The 12,075-nt window shown below is 41.6% G+C and overlaps 1 protein-coding gene across 3 annotated transcripts in view; it reads right to left on the reverse strand.

The window, feature by feature from the left end:
- SEMA6A (semaphorin 6A) overlaps positions 1–12,075 on the reverse strand; it is a 123,618-nt gene that overhangs the window by 39,961 nt on the left and 71,582 nt on the right. For all 3 annotated transcript variants that reach the window (XM_090276610.1, XM_090276608.1, XM_090276609.1), the window contains exons 4-9: positions 11,368–11,428; positions 10,360–10,422; positions 9,527–9,628; positions 4,213–4,303; positions 847–966; positions 70–158 (exon numbers count right to left, since the gene is read on the reverse strand). In XM_090276610.1, the coding sequence (XP_090132736.1) occupies positions 70–158; positions 847–966; positions 4,213–4,303; positions 9,527–9,628; positions 10,360–10,422; positions 11,368–11,428 (526 nt within the window). The remainder of the gene's footprint in view (positions 1–69; positions 159–846; positions 967–4,212; positions 4,304–9,526; positions 9,629–10,359; positions 10,423–11,367; positions 11,429–12,075) is intronic.

Genomic DNA, 12,075 nt, shown 5'->3' on the forward strand with positions numbered 1-12,075 from the left:
GGCTCCTAGTTAAAGGTCATTTATAACAACATTGGTCCAAAAGTGAGACCCCTCCCCCGCAACACTTACCTTTCCCATGGAGTTATATTCCACTGCTATTTCCCTGAAGAAGAAGTAGATGTAGTCTCCATAGTCCACTGCTTGTACAAAGTATGGTTCTGTGGACAAATTGGGAACTTTAATTGGAGACAGGTCACACAGAGTTAAAAGAATTTGAATTGGTTGCTACCAATGACATGTTATTAATGAAAAGTATAGGGTCATTAGACATTTAGTTAGCACTAACCATTTCTAATGACTTCACATGTGCAAAGGCTGGTGATTTCAGAAAGCATTTGAGCCTACAAATTACATATTTCAGAAGTGGTTGCAACCAACAATGAAGACTTAATGAGTTTTGCATATCTCTGTAATTTTATTTTCCACAATGGAATGCCCATATTACAGAAGGGATTTTGTACACATCTCCTCATCAACCCTGACTCATACAGGGTTATGAAGAGCTTTTTTCCTGTTCCCCACCACCTCTAATCTCTGCTCCCTTTTATGAATGAAATGTTTAATTCTTTTCATGCGGGACTCTGAAATGAGAGTTTGAGGCAGGGAAAGATGACTGTAATGTATTTTATTTAGGGGCATTGGTAGTTTTGTTAATATTTCAGAAACTCATGGCAAGTGAAAAAGGGAGGTAAATAAATCAGTTGAGACAAAAGATGCAATTTGTACCTTCCTGTCTGTCAGAAGCCATTACTGAAATGAAACTACAGTCTGGCCCTTTGGGACTCTAAATCTCCCTCCAGACATGCATCTGCCCCCCACCCCTCTTTTCTTCTTTTGTTTGTTCACCTTTCAACCATTTTGAATCATGCTTGACGGTCCGTAGGGTTGGGCTGTCTCCAAGACTCCGGTAAATAACAGCATCGATGGCAAGGAAGTCAGTCACTGTGGCCGAGTATAGTTTTCCATCTTTGAAGGGAAAGAAAAGAGGTGAATGGGGTGGAGAGCAAGCCGGTGGGCATGGGGGAATAATAGAGACATACCCCAGATTGCTTTCCTCTACCAGGCAAATGAGATAGGACAACTGGGAAAAATTCAAGAATCTCTGGGAAAATACTTGGCCCACATTCCTAACCATTTTAAATTGGGATCATGAGAGATGAAACATTTTTCATTTTTAAATTGCATGGCAATTTCTAAGCAGCAGCAGCTCCAGGCACAGGGTACATGAAAAATGCTGTTTGCTTCAGTTGATTGGATGGTCCTTGACTGAACCCTCCAGGCCAAGGCCCCTTGGACACTGCTGCTGCCCCCACCCTGTGGTCAGCTGGATTAGCTGGGATCCCAGGGAAAGACAGAAGCGGAATGCTAGCCCCTGAAATTTCATATTCACACAGAAGTAATGGCGTCCTCAGACAGAACACGTGAGGGGAGTTAAGAAAGGGGGGCTCATCAACAAAAAGGAGCTGGCTTAATTGCTCCTTATATCCTGAAAGTCACTGCTCCTCTTTACCTAAGTCACTAGAGCCACTAAACCCTGCCAATCTAGCTAAATAAGAAATATTTACTTAAGTGTTTTTGAAGTCATAAACTTGAAAACATTCTGACATACAGGATGTCAAAGCAAAGGAAAAGGGGGGAAGGGGTGATACTGATTCAAACTTGGCTCTCTTTATGAATTCATGCTTTGTGGGAGAGAGGCTTGAGGGTACATGCAAAGCAAAAGAGACTGAATTAGACTAAATATTAATCCCTAAAAATTTTGATTCTTTTCCTGGATTAGCAAACTATCTGCACACAAATAATTAAATGGGATGTTCTAGGATAACAAGATCTACATAGGTGAAACAGAAACAATAATTACATTCAAACTAAAAAAATTACTTCCTCGGTTCATTTTTAATGGATTACATATCTTCATTAATTATATGTCACAATGGCTTATATACATACAATATAGAATTCTTTAAGCTCTTCCCCTTGTGGGAAGGCATAATGGTTGATAAAAAGCTTATCCAGACATACCTAAGCAAAGTTCTTAATGTCTGCCTTTGGTTTTAAAAGAACTGAAATTGGTTCAGGGTCAATTTAGAGCTGTCTTAATACCTGCATTATTAACAGTCATATATATTAGTAAGTGTTGACTGTTTGGGTTGGAATGGAACTGCAGACGACAAACCTTTCTGTGATAAACATATCTACAAAAATCACAACTTTTGTTATAGAGTCATAGCCCCAGGTCATACAGATGTATAACTGGGGAGCGGGGGTGCTGGGGGAAAGTGGGGGTGTGTGTTTATTTCTCCTGACCACTCTCCAGGACTCTTGTTTACATTCAACACTGGGTATCTCTCCAGAAATTTTACTTGTAAAACAGAGCACTCTTCTGGCATTCTTGATAATATGATACTCATTCAGTTGCAGCAAGGATCTTCTATTAATAAGGGCTAAGCTTGTGTGAGGTTTCAAACATTCCCGTGAACACCTATTCAGTATACCTGATGGAGAAGTGGAGGGGCAGTCATAGAATTGTTTCATGTGGCTTGTTTTATATAGCTCCTGGAAAACTGGTGGCTTTAGAAAATACTTTGCCCATTTTTCCTTTTCTATTCATGCTACAAGTCCTCTTTTTAGTTTACAGGTAAATTTCAATTGTCCACTGCAGCCCACATCCTCCATGGTACCAACTAATGCAGTTTCAAGTGTCAGAAATGTGCTACAGAGGAAGTTATCGTCGTCGGCAGCCGTCCGTCTCGAGAGACGATGGCGTAGCTTCTTGAGAGTCTATCTGCACCGCCGAGAATGGCTGTGCAGTCCGACTCGGGAGTGACAATCCCTGCCACACTTGTTACAGGTGAAGGCAGATGGCCGTTGTTGCTGCTGCTGACGCTGCTTCCGCCTCGATCTTTTCTGGACCGCCTCCTCGTTGCGCGCAGCCTCTGCGCGTGACGTACCTTGCCTGACCGCGAGCCTCCAGGCTAGGCGGTCGTCTGCTTGAACTTCCCATGTGTTGAGATTGATGGAGCATTGTGTCATGTCCTTTTTGCAGATACATTTGGGAGTACACTCAAGCATCTCCTTCTGTCGGGCTTGCTTCTGCCCATGGTGACATAGGTTTACTAGACTTTGTATTTCCTACAGTGCTGTTTTCCATTAGTACTGTGTTCTAACTTTGGCAGGGGAAGCAAAGGAAACTTGACTTAACTTGGTACAAGCTGTTTTTACATTCTGTGACTACAAACTTAGGACCACAAATGGATGTCACTGAAGATGAGGTCCAAAGAGCTAATCTTGTTTCATAATCAAAGGCTTAAAGCTCCTCATCCAGTTAGAATGTGCCAGTTTTTAGCTTTTATAATGGAATTTATAGCTAACTGCTTTATGACATGCTATAACAATCACTATTATACCAGCTCTTTTCCCTACACCCACCTCCGCATACACAGCTGGCAATGAATTCCTAAACAAATTTCTAATTAAAATATACACACTCATCCACAAAAATCTCAATCCAGAAATGATGGCTTATTTGCTGCTGCTTTATACCCTTTGCAATGCAATGAAGGTGTGAGGATGGGGACTGTGGGCCAACCTCAGCTGACCAGCACCGTCCCCTTGGCCACTACAACCTTCCTATCAGACATAGGCATATAACCCAATCAGGTCAGTGATATTTGAGAAGGAGTTTGCTGGAAACTTGCCTCACTGCTCTGACAGAGCTTCCAGAAACTTCTTTTTGTCTCTTTCCTTCTCCCTTCTCTACGTGGACAAGAAGATATGTAGCCCTAATTGGGCTTGGCAGGCATCCTCTGACTGTGAGAGCAGCTAGTCTCTCTCAGAAGGAAATGAAAATGAGCAGAGAAATGAAAAAGACCTGCATCCTGGATGATATTGATGGGTCGTTGAATCAAACCAACCTTTAAATAATCAATCTTATTTGAGCCCAAAGGGGCCCTAACCAATATGTCACATGTTTAGTGCAAAGCTGTTAGCCTTTTCTGAAGGCATAAAAGCATGGGTAAGTGTGGCAAAGACTTCGTTTAAGAAGCAAAAGTACAATTTTTATACTGATTTCAAATGGAAAAGACATTCTTAATGACAGTATTCACCAGAGGAATAAAGTGCGACTGTGAATGCGAATCCTTCCGAGCAGCTTCACAGCAACAAGCAGAACATGCAAAAGCAAATGCAATGAGAAGAAATCAGATCATTTACCTGCAAACAGAGCGATGTTGGCATGTTTGGCATCATAAGGGCATCTGGCCATCCCACTAAATTCATCCCCGAAAGGTTCCAAAGTATCCATCTAAACGAAATAATGGACTTCATTAGGAACAACAACTCACAGTAGTAATAACTAATATTTGCAAAGCACTTAGTGTGCTAAGTAATTCATATTCATGGTGCAGATGATCCTGAAATACCCTCTAACATAAGTCTATTGGTTTCAAATGAGGAAACTGAGGTTAAGAGAGATTAAGTCCCTTGGTCAAGGTTCTATAGCTCGAAGAGCCTGAAATTCAGTCATTTAGAAGAATTCAGTCATTCTTCTAAAATGCTCTAGAAATAAGTGTCTTCTTGGAAAAGGAATTTCTGAGGCATTTACCAGGAAAACTTATTTGCCTCCCTCCTTCACTCTCCTCAAATTATCTGTGGAGTCATGAACTCTACAGAGAATGACCTCAGTTTTTGGTTTGGTTTTGCCTGAGGAGTCCTGCCTTTGTGGATTAAATCCCAGGAGAAGACACTGGATTCTTCCTTGGGTTACCTGGTAGAATAGTATGGGATCAGCAAAGGTGCAAAAAATGGATGCAAGCAGAGCCCAGGTGACCTTTTGTACCTACTTCAGAAACATGTCCCAGCCTCAGATCATGTAGTTAAGAAAGTGGTCCAGAAACCGAGGGCTCACACTGGTCAGGGCCAGTGAGGAGTGGGGCTGCTATTTGACTTCTGTCTTCTAGTGCCCAGCCCACGCCCTGTTCATGTATGCTAGTGGTTATTACTGGCTTGCCAGTGAGTTTTGTGTGGCCATCTTAGTATGTTTTTTAAAAAAAAGACAAAGAGGGAACGAAGGAAGGAAGAATGGAAGGAAAGGGAAAGAAACTGAGCCCTATTTTAAAACGGAGTTTGCACATGAAAACCTGGATTTCTTGCTTCTTTTGAAGAGGTGGGAAAGTCAATTCAGGCCCTTCTTACCCAAGTGGAAGCAGCAAGCTATTGCTGAGTAATGGACGCCCTTGCCATTTTCTTCAATAAGCATGTGGTGTCTAGTACCAAGGCCCCTTCGCCCACAGAATGTATCAACATCCTGCTTGCTTCAGTCCTACGTTACCTGCCTGGCCCTGCAGGCGTTTGCAGGTGTGCCAAAGCCTGGCTAGCTATTCACCAAGTTCCATTTCTCTTTCCTCATATAACACTAAACTACATTTACCATCATCCCTTGTGGTTAGTTGTGATCATGTGGCTGAGCTCTGGCCAATGGAATGTGAGTGTAAAGCTCTTCTGCACCACCTCTAGCTCTTGCCCCTAAAAACCTTCCTGGGTCTTCTACTCTTGTTCTCCTTCCACATTCCCCTCTTTATGCCAGGGATCCAGTGGATAATTTCAAGACCCTAGGAGATGGCAGAGGTATGAACAGGATGGAGCTTGGGCTCCTGAATAAACTGATAGAACCAAACCTCTGTCACTGACCAATACTCAACTGTGATGTGAGCAGGAAATGAACCTCTGTTGGTCAGCCACTAACATTAGTCAGCCTTCTGCCTCATGGTCTTCTTCCTTACACCACGGGATCTTCCTTGCATTTAAATCTCAGAATCATAGAGTCCATAAAGGATCCCTTCCACATCATTAATGTTTTTATACCCTTCTGTGATTCAGTCTTCTTTATAGTTCTAGGGTATTTGTGTATCACCTGGCAGTTGCATGGTTTGACTACAGATATGAAAACTGAAAGAAGATAAAACCTACAATAGCACTGCTGCTGAGGACGGATCCATGGAAAGGCTTTTGTCACTAAATCAAGGGGCTTCGAGTCACTGTCCGGAAGGAAAGAGTGAGGTTCTTACTGAGCCGTCCTTAGTGCTGTCCAGTCAGTGGTGTTTTTTGCTCTAGCCCTCCAGAAACCATTTCAGAGATATGACAGGCCTTTTCCATCTGTAACCATTTTGAGATGGCCCCTACTGAAGCCATCCTATTTGTTTAAAGTGTAGCTGAGAATCACAAAACAGTTGTGTTAAAATCATATATTTTTAGGGAAAGATGTTCAAGTCAGACACCCTTTAAAACAAATGCACACTTTTCTCCCAGCACATTTTTATGAAAGTCTGTTTTGGATATTGTATTCCAACAAAACCGTCCCATAGAATTGTGACAGACTTTGCCATCTATGGATCTGGCAGATATTCAGAAGTGATGCTTAGGACACAGTGATGCAACAGAAATGCTCTTCTCCCAAGCAGCACACTCTGTAATCCTGGCAATGGGGAAACAATATACAAGGGGAAGATATTTTTTAAATGTACCTACTTCTAAAACAGTGGCCATAGCTGTAGCTAGTCAAAGGCAGGAAGCAGTGAAGAATTAGTGTATTGGTTTGTGAGTATGGAAGGGGCAGAGACAAAACAATGTCATGGTGAAATCCTGTTTTCATGAAATAAGAACTAATCTATGCATTAGTCACCAAGTCTCAGACTTGACAGCAGCCGCTGGGAAATGAAATCACCATAGGGCACAGATAATTATACTACAGAGCCAGCCTGATTTTGCAAAAGTTCAAGAGGCTTAGAGAACAGGAGGAAAAAGGTATGCAGTGTAGCTTTAGATTTATAGTGGGTAGCCTTCAGAATTCTTCCCCAGATAATCTTATTTGGGCCATAATATTTCCAATACATTCAGCCTTCTTTTGTTATGAAAACTGTATAAATAAGGGCAAGGAGCAGAGTCAGAGGCCAAAAATTTTTCACCTTTCTGCTTCAAGTCTGTCTAACCCATTTGATGCTTCTGCATTATGGTCATTGTTTTTGCTTTGAATCTCTGGTACTGGTTTGTTGACAAATAGTGCTTAAGAGAGAGGCTGTCCATTCTGTATGAAGCCAAATATGACATGTCCCATGTCATCAGCAAAGTTCTGCTTTGCCCAGAGTCTACAAGAATGCTTTTCTGAGTAATGTCAAAGGTTCTCATGACCATTCACTGTGCTAGGCATATAGATGGGGACTGCCCAGGAAGAACACCTTGTCTGGTTTCTGAGCAGCTCATGCTCCTAGAACATGTCTCAGCAGGTGAGGCCAGAACAAGTGAGAGGGGAAGGTAGGGGAGGCATCCAGGGGATGGAACATGTGCGGGAAGAATGAGCGAGATCACTCGCGGTCTGGTATCTCAGTGCCAACAAAACCTGCAATTTGTCACAAAAGATAGCTTTCCAGCTAGGGAATTCACTGGGATTTGTTAGAAGCATTTATCTTAATGAGTCCTAAACAATGACAAACGGCACTGGAATATTAAGTGGTAGAATTCAAGTCAAAACTTCAGCTGTATGGTGTTATTGGCTAGAGTATATGTTTGGCTGCTTTTATTATAAACTGTATAAATCTTGTCATTACTTAAAATTTTTATGTTTTATGATAGTATTTTGCATTGATTTAGGTTTTTAGAAATATTGCATTAAAATATCATTTATCTTGATGACTGAATTTCTTTGGTACCCTTACATTTTGCCGCTGAGGCAAGTGCCTCACTTTCCTCACCCCAATCCTGGCCTGACTGGTGCCCATTTCCAATCCTAAGATTGAAGATGAGCATTCAGGTAAAACAGGCCTTCCCTTCAATGTTGCCGCTAGGGCAAAGGGTCTCTTAAAACTGTCATAGCAAAGGCTGGTGACCCCTCCGGTTCTGCTATCTTTTCTCATTCTTTACACCTCAGGGTTTTACTTTATGCTGGTGAAACCCAAATTGAGTTCTCCCTACGTCTCTCCCTAAATCAAGGCCTAGCCGTCCCTCCTCTTGTTAGACAGCTCTATTAAAGGCCCATAGGCATTGCATCCACAGTGCAGTGCGTGCTCATGATGCACAGAACTGAACCCCCATCATCTCAGGACCCTGCTCAACCCCAAAGCTCTTCCACGATCCCCTGTCTAAGCTGGTGGCAGCTCCTTCTGTCTGCTAAGCCAAGAGATAGCCTAGTGGTCATTCTAACTCCTCCCTCTCGTTACGCTGTGCCTTCTATCAGTTATTGAGTCCTACTGATTTTTGTCACTTAAGCATTTCCTGAATCTGTTCTCTTCCTTCCACCCATGGGGCCACCCTCCTCTCCAGTTTCTTTTTTGTTATCACTTGTCACTTCATAGTCCAGCACTGCAGAACCAAGTGAAGATACTCAAGCCCAACAGACTGGTTTGACCCCAGTCTGTTCCCATTACCAGGATTGCCCTACTTCCTTCCTTTGGCTAACTTCTGCTTCCTCTTTAAGACGAAGGTTAGGCATTATCTCATTCACTATCTCACAAAAATTAACTGAACTTGTGTTTCGAGGCACTCTGTAAGGTTCTGGGCAATCACAAATGTGGTCCCTGTACTCACAGAGCTTATGGGCTTCTTCTAGGCTGCAAGTGTTTGTGTTCCATGTGTGAGGACAGCAGGGGGGAACGTTTGAAGAAAGGGATCATCTCTTTCTGGAAGCTTTCCCTAACTCCTTCCTCATCTCAGGCTAACTACTTTTCTGTTGTACTTCCATAGTGCTCTGCATTATGTTGCCATGGCAGCAATACCATGGAATTGTGGTTTCCTCTTCCTTTCGGGCTTTCCTAAGGATGGAAACCGCTTACCCATCTTTACAACTTCAATGCCTGGCCACGGGAGAAACTCAATACGTGTTTGCTAAACGAAAGACTGTGGCGGGAAGAAGGGACAAGGAGCTAGCAACTGTGGAGCCAAGGCCTCAGATCACTGTCTCCTCTGCTTTTGAGCTGGCAGCTCCCACTTCTTCAGCTACACCTCTATTAGCAGCATCAGAACTAACTAGATTTATTAATGCTTTGAGAGTTAATTTTTTTCCCTTGCATAAAGGCCAAGGGGTAAGGCCATGGTTAAGTAAGCAAAGTGTTCCTGAAAATCTTACCTAGAGGCAAGTCTACAGTTTCCAGTGGCCTGCTTTTGAGACACCTTTTAAATAGGAATCATAATATGTGTAAGTGTGTTTTTGTGCTCAGAGAGGTGGGAGGGAGAAAAAGAAAGGAAGAGAGAGGAAATCCACATGGTATATGTGGTAAGTATGCTGGTGTTCTGAACAATAAAGAATAGTCTCAGAAACTAGCTAGCGAGGCTCTTTAAAGATGTGTCAATCAATTCTGAACTAACAGGAAGCTTAGAAGCTTGCTCAGGATCACTCATGTGGAGCAATACATTAAGTTGAACAAGAGAGAGGGACCCAGGTGGTGTTGAATTACCCCTCTTAGGCTGCTGCAGGTACAATCACAGTACATGATGAAAAACCTCCAGAATGTGTGGTTCTAACAGACAAAAGACTTACCTTATAGTTTCTGCAGGAAGGGTTGAAGGCATTAGTTCCACAGACAAACAAAGTATCATCGTTTTTCTTTAGAATAACTTTAATAAAGTTGTGACACTCATCCTGAAAAATATAGACCATTTTGTATCCAGTTGGTTCAACACAGAAACCCATAAACCCATTCTTCATCGTGTATCATGATTTGCCAACAGTCAGGTTAAAAGGATGGTGGCCGAGGAGCTTCTCTGTTAAACAAAGTTCGAGCTTCTCCAGATGTTTGCCAAGAGATAATATTGACAAGGACAACAGTTGCCTTTAGAACAGGACATAAAAACATGGCACAGAGCCCATGTTTACATCACAAAAGAAAGGAAAGCCTGGTATTGGCAACCTCCCATCATATTAATTTTAATGCCAGATGCCATAGGGTTTCTTGGTGTACAATGCTCCGGGCTAAAGGGGTTTTTTATGTTGTTCTGTGACCAAGGGTACAAACCCCTGGATGTCTGCAGCAGCCTTTGCTGAGCTCTTCTGCAGAGCCCCTGAGGGCCCTGGACTCTGAGGTGGGCTACTTGAGAGTGCACTCAGAACAGTCAGGGCAGCCAGCTTTGTGTCCATAATCCCTAGTGCCCCTGAGTAGTTCATGATGCAGCTCTAACAGCTGCTGTGGTGTTTCATCACATTAAAAGCAGACTATTTTTGCAAATTGAAGCCTTCAATAAGTTGATGGAAACAGCAATTACTGGGGGAAAAGGGACTAGCATGATCCATTCCACATCATGCTCTATGGCTGGAGATAACAGTCAAAGCCTTAACCCAGAGTGGCAGCAGCAGGAGAAATGAAAATTGCCTACCTTATGTTTTCCCTTCATTCTGCACGTGTCTACATCAGCCTGTCTAGATTTCCATGTCAGTTTCTGCAGAGATGAAAAAAAAGAAATCAATTAGAGCCCAGAGATTGTTGCATTTGATTTTAGAAATAAGAGTTCCCTTGGGGAGACTAGAGGCTGAACATATTTATTGAAAGTTTTCCACACCCTTTCTCAATGATTAATTCACCATACCAACAGAAGGTTAAAGTTGGAAATGTTCATTTAATTTTGAACTCCTGTGTATTCATTAAACTACAAAATGATCTTCTCTTTGAGATAAAGATTAAGGAAAAAGAAGAATAAATAACTGGAAATTTCTCATAAAATATCCAAATTAACCTGTTCAATTATGCTCATTTTGATAAAATATATGCCCTTTACTTTCAGTTGATAAATCAATTTTCATGAAGCAGGCTTTTCATGTCCTTAATAATAAAGAGGACATTCACTTTAGGTGGACAGAAATTTAATTCAGGTTACACTCCACGAAAATTCATAGGTTGAGGGATTATCTACTTCTATGGCAGATTTAATTAACTAAAATACCCCCATGTGGAGATATCAGGGGAACCTAGGTCATGTCTAATGTCTTTCTGAAATGGAGAGTGATCAATTTCCTGAGGCACAACAATCAGGTCAAACTTAATATTGCAAGACATGGAAACATAACATTTAAACATTTGTGGGACAAAGTTTTACACATGAAAACTGATATTTTCCTGGACAGACACAGCAATATTTTATTGAAGGAATGTAGAAATTACGTAAGATTTCAGGTGTATATGCTCACGTATTTGATGAATAAAATGACATATATAACTGTTTCTGAACATGTAGTAAGCTCTAACTTACCCCCAAATTAAGATTTCACACAGTGTTCTAAATTGTTGTTAGCCACGTCAGCTCAATCAATGTATTTAAAATACAAATTCTCTTTAAGAACTACCCAAAGGTCCTTCATTTCAGAAGGATGATTTTCAAACTACTTACTTTGCTACAGTAAATTTCTTCTGTGTATGATGTGTCTATATCAACAGTATAAATATGGTCCCTAAAAACAAAGAAAAAAACAATGTCAAACGTAAGAATCAAGACTTTATTTTCTCCTGAATGAGCATATCTCTCATTCAAAACAGATAAATCAATTGCCAAGCTATTAAAAAAAACAAGACATCCACGTGCAAGAAATATGGAGTTCAGCCTGCAAGAGATACCTCTGGATCACGTTCAGCACCCTTTGATATGGTGGCATCTTGTTGTATGGGACACCTATTATGAACTTTCCTGTAGTCTCTTTCATATCAGAACTATAACACCTGTATATTGTAGTTCAGGATAGAGAACTGTGAAAGTTAAATGGGCCCCGAAACTGGAACACAGATGGGTTCACATTTCAGTATCTTCACATCCATGTGCCAGACACTTGGTATTCAGTGTGCCACATCTGTTCATCAGTGGGGCTAACAAAAAGCTAATCTTCATCTCTGTCTCTCAGCCCCTGGCTTTGGTGATGTGACTGACAAGATGGAAGATGATAAAGGTAAAATTATTTCCAGAAGCCACTCTTTTCTTCACACAAGGATGGTCGATTAAGGTCTAAAATGTATTTGAGCTAAAGTTTACATTCCTTGCTTCTGTTCACCTTCCTGTTTTGCTGAGAATTTGGTTGTCTTTGTGACTTGCTGCCAATCTCCCCTC

This window comes from Furipterus horrens, unplaced genomic scaffold, assembly GCF_987537825.1.
Source record: "Furipterus horrens unplaced genomic scaffold, mFurHor1.1.pri manual_scaffold_5, whole genome shotgun sequence".
In the NCBI taxonomy this organism is placed as follows: domain Eukaryota; kingdom Metazoa; phylum Chordata; class Mammalia; order Chiroptera; family Furipteridae; genus Furipterus; species Furipterus horrens.